This window comes from Macrobrachium nipponense, chromosome 37 (genome assembly GCF_015104395.2).
Source record: "Macrobrachium nipponense isolate FS-2020 chromosome 37, ASM1510439v2, whole genome shotgun sequence".
Classification (NCBI taxonomy): Eukaryota; Metazoa; Arthropoda; class Malacostraca; order Decapoda; family Palaemonidae; genus Macrobrachium; species Macrobrachium nipponense.
In genome coordinates, this window is record NC_061097.1 from 34440890 (window position 1) to 34454977 (window position 14088).

At 35.9% G+C, this 14088-nt stretch overlaps 1 protein-coding gene across 12 annotated transcripts in view; it reads right to left on the reverse strand.

The window, feature by feature from the left end:
* The window catches only part of LOC135209105 (WAS/WASL-interacting protein family member 3-like), a 52214-nt gene that overhangs the window by 24920 nt on the left and 13206 nt on the right, over nt 1-14088 (reverse strand). For 11 of the 12 annotated variants that reach the window (XR_010313294.1, XR_010313295.1, XR_010313297.1 and 8 more), the window contains exons 3-8: nt 11308-11478; nt 10099-10217; nt 7798-7929; nt 5905-6063; nt 4818-5171; nt 3121-3175 (exon numbers count right to left, since the gene is read on the reverse strand). Coding sequence is in view for 7 of the 12 variants with exons in the window: in XM_064241722.1 (XP_064097792.1) it covers nt 3121-3175; nt 4818-5171; nt 5905-6063; nt 7798-7929; nt 10099-10217; nt 11308-11478 (990 nt within the window). In the remaining 5 variants the exon portion in view is untranslated. The remainder of the gene's footprint in view (nt 1-3120; nt 3176-4817; nt 5172-5904; nt 6064-7797; nt 7930-10098; nt 10218-11307; nt 11479-14088) is intronic. The other variant, XM_064241727.1, reaches the window with a different exon arrangement.

The following is a 14088-nucleotide window of genomic DNA, read 5'->3' on the forward strand; positions in this document are numbered from 1 at the left end:
AAAAGTCATGCATGTAAAATATATACGTATACAATAAATAAGAAATGCTAAGTAGAAACTTCCCTAGTGTTCTGGGGTTGATATAAATGGACCAGTGTTGTAGTTTTACACCCAAGTGATTAATTACAAAATTTTAATGCAACTTCTCTTCCGTTCCTTTTTTTTTTTTAATTCCTAAATGCCTCTCTCCTCAAATGCCTGTCTGTAGTTTCTACAATGGGTAGCTCCACACTATCCCATAATTTTCTTCAATAAGACTATACACTGCATATCGTGTTGGCTTTCTCGTAAAAGAGGAGGAGAAAAAAGAAAAAAAAAAGAAAAGGTAAGTCTGTATTTAGAGTAATGACTCCACTACAAGTTGAACTTAATTATCAAGTATTTTAACCTAACTATTCTGAGTCAGTTCCTAATTCTATTAAGACTGGTCCAAAACATGTCCTCAACGGAGAGAGAGCAAAAGTGTGGGTGCTAGTATAACAAAGAAGCAATGTAAACTTCGTGTGTATTCATGGTCCCAATAGTCGTTAAACTGTAATTTGATCACAAGTCTGTATAGCGGCAATCAACAAAAGCCAAAACTCGAGGGAAGTTAACACTTGCGAACCCAAGAAAGATTCATTACTGAAGAGAACTTACAATCCTTTAAATGAAAGCTTTCAACTAACAAGATTTTTGAATACCAAAATTGTAAGAAAAGAAAAACATAATAGTATCAGGAAATATCATAGCACACTTTTCAATCAAAAATAAAGAGTAGTACTTGGGGACTGAATGAATCATGCCTGCACAGAGCTGCAATAAGGAAAAATGCAAGTGTCAGAAAACTGAAGACAATTTCTACTCAGAAATTTTTCGAGAGAAAATAAAACTGACAATTGAGGCAAAATACTGAAATTAAAGTGACAGCAAATGGAAACATGGGTAGCAACAAAACCCATCTATTCAGATGATAAAAGTAAAATTTGCTCAGACAAAACCTTTAACCACCTGACTGAGAACACAGACTCTGCGCCCTGACTCCATATATAAAACTTATAACTATTAACAGTAGTAAGAGTTTTAATTTAGTCTTAAATATACAGCAACCTTTGCAATGAAGGGTATCCTACCTGTACTACCAAAAGACACAGGACACATCTAAATCTCATGAGCAATTATTCAGATTATGCTTAAACTAACCGTAATTCAATTCGTCAGGCATTCTTTAACAAAATATATGTTTTCTCTTATAAAAAACTTAAATAAAAAATATTAGAAATTAAGCAATATATATAATATCAAAATGACTTCCTAATGTACAACTGATAACAGTTAAGCTCAGAGCTTCCTGTAAAGTAACAAATAACAATAAATAAGCTTAGGACTTCCTGATATTTAACTAATAATTGACGAAATTCTGGAAACACAGCTGCGTGAATATTAACTCAAAAAGAACTAATGCCTTATATTGCATTATTCACAGATGCACAGACATGCACACATTTAATTCTCAAAAAACATATCCCATCATACCTTTCACAAAATTACATGAACCCTATAAAGAGCAAGAGTTGCAGTTAGCCACAGAGAAGGAAACTACCATTAAATATACACTGACTTAGCCCATGATCTCGAAGTACAAATTTATTTAGCTAGAACTATTAAAGTCTCCTTGAAGTTGCTCTCAAAATATTTTTAACAGAAAGATAGAGACTGACTAGTAATAATCCATAACTGTAAACTATAGCCGTTACGTAGATGTTCCCAACTTTGCAACGAAAAGAACTGTTTAGTAAGTAAGTGACCCAAATGTTTCAACTTCAAACCCTCAAATGATTTTCAAATCAGACTTCATACGTTACAATACCTAATTCAAGTACGTCAGAATTACATAAGCATAGCTGTGAGCAAAACCCATCATGCATTACAATCCAGCTAATGTTCTGCTCACTATTTAAAAATCACAGCTCAAAACATCTCCAGCACTTGGAAACAAACCTAAATTTATGGGTAATCATGTTTGGTTACTTAAGTATAACCTATAACCTATGGAAAGTAATTGCAATGGCCATCCCATAACACGGAAGGATGTGAATTTATCAAGAACACAGCCTATCACCACCTAATACATTACTCATGATGAAATAACACACTAAGTCTATTTGCGACTATGAAATTATGAAATATCTTTGAGTAAAAATGTTCTATTACATAATACAATACGCAAATTGATAAGTTTGATGTGGTTAAATTATTAAATACAAATTGAAAAAATGAACTGCATCACAAACAGCTGCTATTATGTGTAGATATAACATTCTCAACCTGAAACAGCCATAATGGGTTATCTTTTTAAACAGACATTACCAAATAAACATGAGACAAGACTAGCTATTACTTATCAAAGTCAGTCAACCAACGCCTGGAAATTACTTTACTTCATTATTAGCCAAATAATATTGAGTCTGGTTCGGTTTCATCAAGAAAAGAACCTTCCTAACCTACTGAGAGGTGTAGTTAACTGTAGAGATTAACACCAACCTACAGCAAGTCAGTTTCTTTTTACTGTATAATAATTCCTAAATATATAAAGCAGAGCAAAGCTGCCTCTTCCCCAATAACTGACAAAGCTCTAGAAAAACCTTAAATGAAATTAAACATCAATTTCTTCTTCAACTGGGTCTTCTATTAGAATTTCTTCCTTCTCTCTCTTAGCTTCCATTTCCTTCTTCTTGGAATCTTTCTTTGTCAGCTTAACAGTTGACTTTTTCGTCTTCGGCTTGCAAGAAGTAAAGCAAGTAACCTTCCTTTCTTCCTTCAAATCCCCAAATTTGGCGGCAGCCCCCCGGCTGAGAGAATACTGATCACACTCGGGGCAGTTACCAGCCTCGAGAGCCATCTCTGTTTCACAGGCCTCGCAGTTCAAGGGGCTGACTTCCTGTCCATCGTAGGCACAGGCTGCACAGTCAACTGACTGACTACGCATGTAAGGCGAGGGCACACAGCCATCTGCATCCATAGACTGTGTGTAACCTGAATAGTACGAACCATCGCCACTGAAAACATCGCACGAACCAGAGGTGTCACGGGAGAGTCTGGGAGGAAGTGTGTTAAAGTGGCCAGGATAGTAAGGCTTACCTGACTGACGTGATGAAAATCTGCTGGGAGGCTGGGGAGGTGCATTAATAGGAGGCTGTGGAAAAAAAAGAAATCAGATGCAATGCATTACTTCCCTCATACTATCCTCCGTGCATTTTAATAAAATTTCATTAATTTATTTTAGATTTCTACTTAAATAAGCAAAATCTCTTCTTAAATGTATTTAGCTATACCTCCTCTTACTTTTTCCTAATGAACGCCATACTGGAAAAGTAAATCCACAATAGTATGACTAATTTTGTAATTTAAAATACAAAGCAGAAAGCTTTCGATGACCTGCACAGTTCCTTGTCAATCTTCTAACAACCTATTGGTAAACTAATAAAAAGAGAGTTTTTGTAGTCACTTTGTGTAATTACAGTCAGATTAACAAGAAGGACCATGCAGGTCATCGAAAGCTTTCTGCTTTGTATTTTAAATTACAAAATCAAAGAGACATACTACTATTGTGGATTTACTTTTCCATTTTATTGACTCATGTGACTACGAGTTTTCTTTAAACATCATATTCTTTGGAAGCTTGAATTTTAAGTTAATGGCCCTTGTGGTCTTATTCTATATTAATAGGTTCATCTTCTGAATAATAATAATAATAATAATGTAGTAATAATAATAGAAGATTCTCGCAGTTGCCGTTACCTGACGACACATTAGATAATAGGTCATCAAAGTGCAATGTAAGCTCTATTTTACAATTTTGACATGCAATGAGTTGTACCAAGATCTATATGCTAATTGAAATATTAATTTAACGCCTCTTTTAAGGATCTGAATGGCAGAAATCTAATGTGGCTGCTTAGGAGTTGATCTTATCTTTCATATAAAACCGAATACTAGTTCATCAGTGTTATAGTTTTAATCAAGGTTTGATGCTACTTCAAACCCAATGTACCTTATCTTGTTTTCTTCCTTATAATGTTTATATAAATTTATATGGTTTGTTAATTTATATTATCTATTCATTTGTTACTTGCTTTTGTACTCCATTTTATGGACATCTGGTTTCCGAATTCATTGCCTTATGCTACTCACATCAAATGTTTATATAGTTTCCAAACCAGCACAAACAATGAGGCAATTTCTAATTCTAATTGCTGTACTTCAATCGTTTTCCACCAAACCAAAGTTTTGTTCCTAGTGACTGACACTAGAACCTGAAGATCTATGATTATCTGTGAATCATCCTTTATTTACTTTTTGGAACCGTGCAAAAAGGGTAAAGGAAAAAGATAGAATTTTGTGACTGAACAGCATAATAATTACCCAATTCTTTACTCAAAATGATCCTATATCCATTCAGGACATGAATATAATAACTATGCAAGACAAATCTCTTCAAATTTCCTACTGCAATAAGCCTACCACAATTATTGTTAGACTAAACATTTTACAACTACAATTATTGTTAGACTAAATATTTTACAACTGAAGAGCCCAACTATTTCTTATTCTAGAATATAGTGTGTTTCTTCCCTGTCACTAACGCTTGATATATTTTAGCAAAGCTCCATGTCCAAAACCGATGCACAATTCAATACTATTCAAGCATCCAAACTATGTTAATAGTATATTCAAAAGGTTTTGAATTTGAGAAATCTAAAAATTTTTTATAACATCGTATGTAAAAATTTTTCCTGCAATGCAGTAATCTACTCATATGTGCAAGATGGTCTTACCTCTGGCTTCGGTCTGTGAGGGGGAGGTGGGGGAGGCTGGTTTGGCGGAGGGGGTGCTGGAATCATTGGCCTGTTAGGTGGTGGGGGAGGGGGCTGTGAAGGGGCAGTCATCTTGAGCCCCCCCGCCCGTCCCACGGTTACTGGCCGGACGTGACCGAAGTGTGATTCTCCCGACCTGTTGTGATGCGATGCTGGAAGCGTATGCGTCATAGTCGACGAAAAGGAGCTATCTTCTTTTGAAAAACGATGACTACTCTCCGTGTTAAAATCGCATTCGCTCGAACTCCTGAACTCACGCATGCTATTTGTTCTACTTGCTGGTCTACTGGAATGAGGTGGAGTGCTCCCATTTGGCTGTCAAACAAAACAGAACTCTCAGCATTGTCACACTTCTAAAAAGTTTCTGCAATTTACTCAAACCATATGAAATCTGTATTTAAAATAGGCCTGTTAAGCAATTAAATTCCTTGTGAATTAAAACTATCAAGAAATTATGCTGGAAGTAACCAATCAACATTACTACCCATAAAGTATGTGACATTTTCCGAGCCAATCCCTGGCTACAACTTGAATGGGAAGAACAGTTTATGAAGAGTAAAACAATTATCTGGATGACAACAATACAATATCACTAAAAAGCCTTTCAGTAACCATTAACAGTCTTCTGAATACAAAAGAATCAACAAACAACAATGTCTACAAGATGATGAAATGACAAGGAAAAAAAACCCTGTATATATATATATATACTACATATATGATTTGTGACCAAAAGCAGACCCTAAAGCTCCTGTTTACGTACAAATAAATACGCAACTGTAAAATTAGCAATTTCAATTCTAAATTTCATATGATGTGGACACTCAAAGTGCAAGTCTCGATGAAATCATGACCTTCAATGATCAAAGGCGTTATTCATCAAGGACTCACGTCTGCACCGAGCCAAATAGAAGACTAAACACTTGGCAGGCACATTTCAACAGAAAAGAATGTCCATAAATCACTGAAGAAAAAGAGACCACCTGTGAAGACAAGGTGTAATGTATCAAGCCAAAAACATTTCGAGAAAGCTCTAAGGTGCACTTACTTGTACTACTGGCGACTTTGGTGGAGGTTGTGGCTTGGCAGTATTGGGTGGTCTAGGTGGTGCAGGTTTATTCCCCACACTAGGTTTGATTACTAAATTAGGCTTGGTTGGAAGGGTCGGGTGACCGCTTTTAACGGGATTTGATGCGGTATTTAAATCCTGGCAAATCAAGAGGTCAAATGTAAGCCTTTTACTTTGTAAAGGTGACTACAGTGTCTTTTATATGTGAACCAAAGCAGTGACAAGATACACTACAAGTAATAGAGCCTTCTACCAATAACCTGTAGTTCTTCAGATTCAGTATTGCTCTATGCAACACAATCTAAGATAAAAGTACTGTACTGTACTTGTAATTCATTAAGATAAGCATCAACATCTGAATACTGTACAGTGCAATCATCAAAATGTAGTTGATAAAAATACAAATCTTTAAAATCAATCTACAGTTGAAACAATAAAATTACTTCTATAAACCCTAAAATTAAATGTACTGTACTACCATAGTTAATGTGAATAAGCATGGGATAAAAAAAAAAAAAAATACTACGATACACAACACTAGATTTTAGGAATATGCACTTTCAAACCTAGTCAATATTAATACTGGCAAATTACTTCCAATTGAAAAATTCTAAATATTAATTGTATAAAAAAAACTAACTTTACAGGCAATTTATAGGTTTTCAGGATGGGTAAGTTATAACAAAAAAAATAAAAAATAATAAAATAAACTCCAGAAAAGAATAGTTTTGTATCTGCAATGAGTGGTCAGTGTTATCATCAAAACACCAAGAAGGATTTGTTTATAATATGGTATATATTTTACATAACTGAAATTGCATCCTGAGATGCTCATCAAACACTTGTGGGTCAAGTAAACAGAAAATAAGAATTACTTTCATGTAACTCTTTGTGAGGAAGAATGTTCGAACCTTAAGATAAAGTTACATCAAAGTGACTCTTATTGTCCGTTCTAAAATATTTATCATTACATATTCCATTTGTAATATGGCACTTGTGCTAATGCATTTTAACATGTTCTAGATATCAGGAAGGAAGCAATTTAAACATGTTCTAGATATCAGGAAGGAAGCATAATTGGCTAGAGAACCTTCTGTAACCTCAAATTTTAATTTTGTTTTAAATCTTCCCATTTTTCAGTACTCAAGAAGGATATGTCAAAACACAAGCATCTAAATGATAAAACTTCCACAAAACAAAATACTTACTCAGGCCACTGGCATTTTGTCCTTTCACAATCTTAACTCTTTATCCCCTTACACAGCTGATAAATGCAAAATCCCTTTTTAATCAATAAATAAGAAAGACCAGTGGAACAAAGAGTGGAACAAAGAGTGGAACAAAGAGTGCCTGCTGGCACAGTATGGCAATAATTTCTCACTGGATTTAAGAAATAACTTCTCAACTTTCCACAAATGCCACTGGGCTTCTCAATGGCCCTTCTGAGTATGGAAGGTAATCTGAAATCAGCTGTTACAGGTTTCCAACTAAGGAATGTAGTCAGGGAAGGCAGAGCTACATAATCCCTTCCCACGACACCCTTATAAATGCTGTGTAACTTGATTATACACTATATATTTCTACCCTTCAGCAAATACCATTCTACTTCCTAATTCTTATCTCAGACACAAATGATATCCAGTCTATTTATAAAAATCAAAGCAGCTGTTGGGTTGGATTTGAATAGAAAGACTGCCAACCAGCTGTGATACCTTCACGCATCACTGAAAACATGTCTACGATGAGAGACAGAATATACAATTTAGGCCAGAAGGCCAAGCATTCTGGCCTAGCACTGGGACCTACAAGGTCATTCAGCTCTGTCTACAATGATAGAACAATATGAATGCTAAGTAGAAATGACATACTTACGTTCGGTCTAGGCTTACTACCAGGACTAGGAGGTTCGGGAAGGGGTCCTCTTGGCGACGGCCTATCACCGGGAAAGGTAGGTTTTCGCGTGGTTGGAGGCGGAGGAGGGGCTGGACTACTCTTACTACTAGGCTGTAAAGGCATCAAAGGTTTTACAAAAGCCCAAGACAAAAACAGAGTACCTCTTAACAGTAAACATTAGTAAAAAGCAAATATGGAAACCACCCTACTCAAGAACAGTCTACTTACAAACATTTAAAAAATATAATGGGATTGAATATTATAATTTTGTTCAGGACACTCCCTTTGCCACCTGGAAATTCAAATTTTGTTTTGCATGCCTACTCTGTAGTTCAGTGTATTGCATTTTAGGATGAAAAAATGTACAGTACGGTATTGATTTTATCATACTGTACTTAAATAGGTAAGTAACTTGTTTGTAAGTAGGGTGATATATGTACATCTGAACATGATACCTTAGTAAAAAGCAAATACTCAGCTAATTGACTTGATCCTTACTACACTAGAAACGGTGTGAAGAAACTTCGGAAGGCTAGATCAATCAATCAACTGGCATTATAATAAAATCTAATTCTTAGTTGGTTGACTTATGCACCATAAAGCTTGCCCTACATAAAGCATTACTATACAACTACCAATTAAATACGTATATTAATTCTGGCAATGGCAAAACTCACAGAAATGAAACTAGCATTATCTTACGTAAAAAGAACACCAGGCAAAATTTTTCTAAGTCAAGAAAGAAGTATATTACTTGTTAATACTGTAACAAACTTATCATAAAGAAATAATGCTAGTTAAAGAGCTTAAATATATTCACATTTAATAAAATCCCTGAATGTTATTTTCAGGAGCACAATATTTTGATAATGATTCCAAGTATTTCAGTGATGTCGACATGTCTGGATATAGGACATCCTACTTTGTCCGCATCAGGGTGCCATCACTAGCCTACCTTTCTGGCGCACAGTTTAATTTTATATTTGAAATGGGGAAAAATAAAAACCACATCTTTCACTATGTCCACGACAAATCAGACTCGAGCTGAAGATGGACTTTGGAAAAGTACACTACTCCTGAGGGTATAAAAAAATTTCTCTCCTTTCTAAATAAAAAAATAATCTAGATGTGTGATAACTTTATATACCACTGAAAAATGCCTTAGGTTGAATATGGTAACTATACATCTTAGTTTAACCAGAGCACTGAGCTGATTACCAGCTTTCCTAGGGCTGGCCCGAAGGATTAGATATTTTTAAGTGACTAGGAACCAATTGGTTCCAAAGAAACGGGACCTACAGCTTAATGTGGGATTCGAACCACATTATATCAAGAAATAAAATTCTAATCACCAGAGATAAATACCTCTGATTCCACGTTGGCAGAAGGAAAACATTGCCTTAAGGGTACAGTAAGTATGGTGACCATGGCTTTGCACAGTGTCTCAAGTGTGGGTTAGTGTTGTTAAGTTTATCATGAGGGGTTTCAAGATTATACTTTCTCAAAAAAAATAAAAATAAAAAATAAATTAAAAAAATAAAAGTTTCATTGTACACTCCTGAGAGAGAGAGAGAGAGAGAGAGAGAAGGAGAGAGAGAGATCGAGGGAGAGAGAGCGAGAGAGAGAGAAGAGAGAGAGAGAGAGAGAGAGAGAGAGAGAGAGAGAGCACATCTTTATTAAAGCACTATTCATATGTTAATAGTGGCATTGCAATGAGCAGCAGTTCTAAAACTAAGAAAGATATTAAATAAAGAAACTACATACTAATTCTTATGGCTACTAACTTATTTCTTAAGGATACTGATTGCAGTTATTTACAAAAGGTATATTTTATCAAGACAAGTAACCCACCATTTCATGACTGACTGTTACTTCTGTATCATATAATATGAAACAAAACACTGCGAGCAGTTTATATACATACAACACATACATACATATACTACATACATACATACATATTATATATATATATATATATATATCTATATATATCATATATATATATATATATATATATATATATATATATATATATATATATATATATATATATGCAATGAAACTTACCTTGGGCTACAACCAACACAATCTAAAACATAATAATGATTCTTGCTACCTACTGGAGAATTATTCTTCATCATGAATAAAAACAAAACCATTAAGAATGTTGGACCCAGAAAGTTTACTTTCGTCCAGATCAAAAATATTTTTTACAGTTTGAGCGCAATTAATCATAATCACCAGAAACACCAACCAAATACCACTTTAAGTACTCACCTTTGGACTAGGAGGTATATCATTAGTGGAAACTTCAGACTCTGATGACAAATCACGCTGAGGCACACTTGGAGCAGGCTTCCTTCCTGGGGGTAGTAACGGCCCACTACTGCCTGTGGCTGTCAATGAAGTTTGATTATTGATGAATACAATTCACTCAAAACAAGAACTTTGGAAAATATACAAATCACCTCACTGAAACTGTGGTGAAACTTGAATGTAATCTGGACATGCAGCAAACATCACAGCCGTAATGTGCACACTCCAAGAGAGTTTCTCTCTCTGGTCTGCAAGTTCTTATACAGTGCCATTAACAGATCCAATAGCCATAAACCACACAAGGTCATTGCCATCAAGATCGCACACTTCCTTTAATTTCTATTAGAATTAATATTAAATGCTGCATTATTGATAAAGGAAAAGGTAACTAATCATGACGATCAAGTTTCCCATAATCCAAAGACACTTTTACTCATTTCATTATGTACACATAAGATCACACGAAATGAAATGACAAGCCTTCTTGTTTTGCACCCCATCATGCTAAGAAAATGAAAGAGAATTATTCCAAATTTAAGACAGAAAACCCTAAGAGGTAAAAAAAAAACTTACAAATCCTTCTTTAATCATCAAGGTTCTCTGACCTGAACCAACAGTGAAAGTGTAGAACTATTAAACTGTGGTCAGTTTATGTTTGATGCCTTAATATTCAAATCAAACTAAATAACTTTTCAGAAAACACTGCAAATTCTCAACACAAAACAAGATGGAAGCATTATGCACGAAACTAATTCTTCTATATAAGCATCATGCATGAAACTAATTCTTCTATAATAAAGAGACTCACTGGGACCTATGAGGTCATTCAGTGCTAAAGGAGAAATTGAAAGGTGTAACAGGAGGAAAACCTCAAATTTGCATTAAGAAAGAACTGTTAAAGAGGGCAGAAAGTCAGACGGAAGAAAGAGAATATGGATGGAGGTACAGTACAAGGAATGAAAGAGGTTGCAGCAAGGTTCTGCAAAGACCCTTGAGTAATGCCTACAGTTGGTGCACTGATGGCACTAACCCCCTACAGGGACAAAAGAATTACATTCAATTAATACCACTACACTCCCAAAAGTTTAAAATAATTAAGAATGACAATCTTTAGCAAAACAGGTAAGTAGAGCTAATTAACATTGCAAAAAAAGGTTGAATGGTACTCACAAGAATTTGTACTGCCGAATCCTCTCGCTCCTGTGGGTTTCAACCTGGGCATTCCTCCGGCGAACAAACCGCCCAGCTGAGGGACCCCTCCATTCATCATCCCACTGCCCCCTCCACCTCCCCCTCCTCCTCCACCGAACGACCCTCCATTTGTAGAGGGCTTACTTTTACCTGTAAGAGACATATTCTCAGTTCTTTAACACAGAATTTTTCTCATAAATCTCATTATGTATTGTACACAGAAACTGCTATTATGTCGTGAAATAGAATAGAATAGAATACTATAGTGTTTAAGACAAAGGCCAGTGCTGAGACCTAGAACTTCATTCAGCACAGAAATAAAAATTGACAGTAAAAAGTTTTGAAAGATCTAACCGGAAGAAAACCTAGCAGTTGCACTGTGTAACAATTGCTACAAGAGGGTGGAAAGTAAGATGGAAGGGAAAATATGAACAGAAGTACAGTAAAATGAATGAAATGGGTTCAGAGAGAGAGAGAGAGAGAGAGAGAGAGAGAGAGAGAGAGAGAGAGAGAGAGAGAGAGAGAGAGAGAGAGAGAGAGAGAGCTTCAGCAGTCTGTTTTAATGATCACATAAAAAATAAAAAATACTATAAAGATAAGTCAAGGAAGAGTTTATCAATATACACACCAACCAACACCCTTGCCTTTCAAACAAAACCAAACTTCCATAATTCCTGAAATTTACACTTAATTGATTATTTTACACAGTGTCTCAATGACTGCTGTCTCATATCTTTAACGGTCCAAAATGTGGTACAAACCAAGCGTTTAGTCCTAGCAGTTTCTTAATCTTCGCAAAGGTTATACCCGAGATGCAATCAAATGTTAGGCTCCTTGAACACAGGAAAAATATTCCTGACTGATCACAAGTGCAGGAGATTAAAAGTGAGCACAATCAATAACTCAGTTCCTCTCATCCAGGCCATGTCAAGGAACTGGTGACGACCAAGGCTGGACTTGAGGAATGCTGCATTCAATAATGACTGGACTGAAGTACGGCATGATATGGCAGACACGAGTCATTCAACAAGGTCATGTGCACAGGAAATTTCTCCAAACAGGTGGTTTGCCACAAGCTATTTTAAGTACAGCACTGTGGAGAGAGAGAATTTGGTATACATAAGAGAGAGAGAGAGAGAGAGAGACGAGAGAGAGAGAGAGAGAGAGATGAGAAAGAGACTGAGAGAGATGAGAGAGAGAGAGAGAGAGAGAGTGTATTATATAATAAAAAATAAAGGTATAAGCCACGAAGAAAAGATAAACAACGGAGTTTCAAGATCATTTGACTCAATGTCCTTTATTTATGGATTTATCACATTCCAAACTTTCGTGATTCAGTTATGCATTATATATATATATATATATATATATATATATATATATATATATATAAATATGAGAGAGAGAGAGAGAGAGAGAGAGAGAGAGAGAGAGAGAGAGAGAGAGAGAGAGAGAGAGAGAGAGAGAGAATTTTATGTATATATACATAATGAGAGTCCAACATGCCATGTTCATGTGCTGTTCTGTCTTCATTAAAATCAAGGCTGGCTCTAATCATATATTTTATGTCCACTACTATTGCTTGATCAGGTATCAATATCATTAGTCTTCCAAGTTTTCCAATGATATATTTTGGAGTTGCATTTATTACACTAACACTGTCTGCCAGTTCTTATGTAGTGTTTCAATGAGTTTATTTTTTCTTCCTTTCCACCACAGATAATCAGATCTAGATGCACTTTCTCTGCTTCTGCTACTCAAGGCTTGGAGGAAATACTACAATGCATCTTTTCCTCTTCATTCACAAGTGTGGCTTCTCTTTAAACCTTTTCCTTGCTATTTCTGCCACGTGTGTGTTCACAAACTGTTCTTTCCTACCACTAGACAATAACGTCATGACATCCCGATTGTCATATCAGAAGTAAACCGGTGGATATTTCCCTAACAGGTGACGGCACCCAATACCATCACTGAATCCCTAAAGTCTTATTTTTCTTTCATAAGTAGAGCCATTTAGCGAGAGATCTCCAATCTTGCTTTCCTTACTTATTCTTTGTTTTCCAGGTCTTCATCTACACATCTTTCTTGGATCTTCCACACTTCTGACTTTTGTTTGTTCTACTCCTCTAAAAGTCTAGATGGCATCAGACCAAAATTTTGTGTGGGGGTTTTTATTTCTAGTTTTTATAACCCAAACAGGTCTTGCAAATGCAGCACCACACAGCCTACTCTACAGATCTTTAAAACAACACACAAGGCAATGGTTAGGGATGCCATTTCACTCTAGCCTGTAGTGCTCCCCCCCCCACCCCCTGTCTTTCAAGGTAGAAGTTTCCAACTTTCCTCAAAGCATCTACCTACATGTTGGATATTCCGTCCTGGTGCCTTAATAACATTAAACCGACTGATATCAGAGTACTTCTTTTCTCTTTTAGATAAGTTGAATATAGAATTTAGGCCAAAGCAAGCACTGGGACCTATGAGGTCATTCAGCGCTGAAATGGAAACTGGCAGCAAAAAGTTTGAAAGGTGTAACAGGAGGAAAATCTCAAAGCAGTTGCACTATGAATAAGTGTTAGGAGAGGGTGGAGAGTAAGATGAAGAAAGAGAATATGAAAGGAGGCACAGTAAAAGGAACGAAAGTGGTTGCAGCTAGGGCCAAAGGAATGCTGCAAAGAACCTTAAGTAATGCCTACAGTGCACCGCATGAGGTCCACTGATGGCACTACCCCCTATGGGATACTATTCTCTTTAAAACAA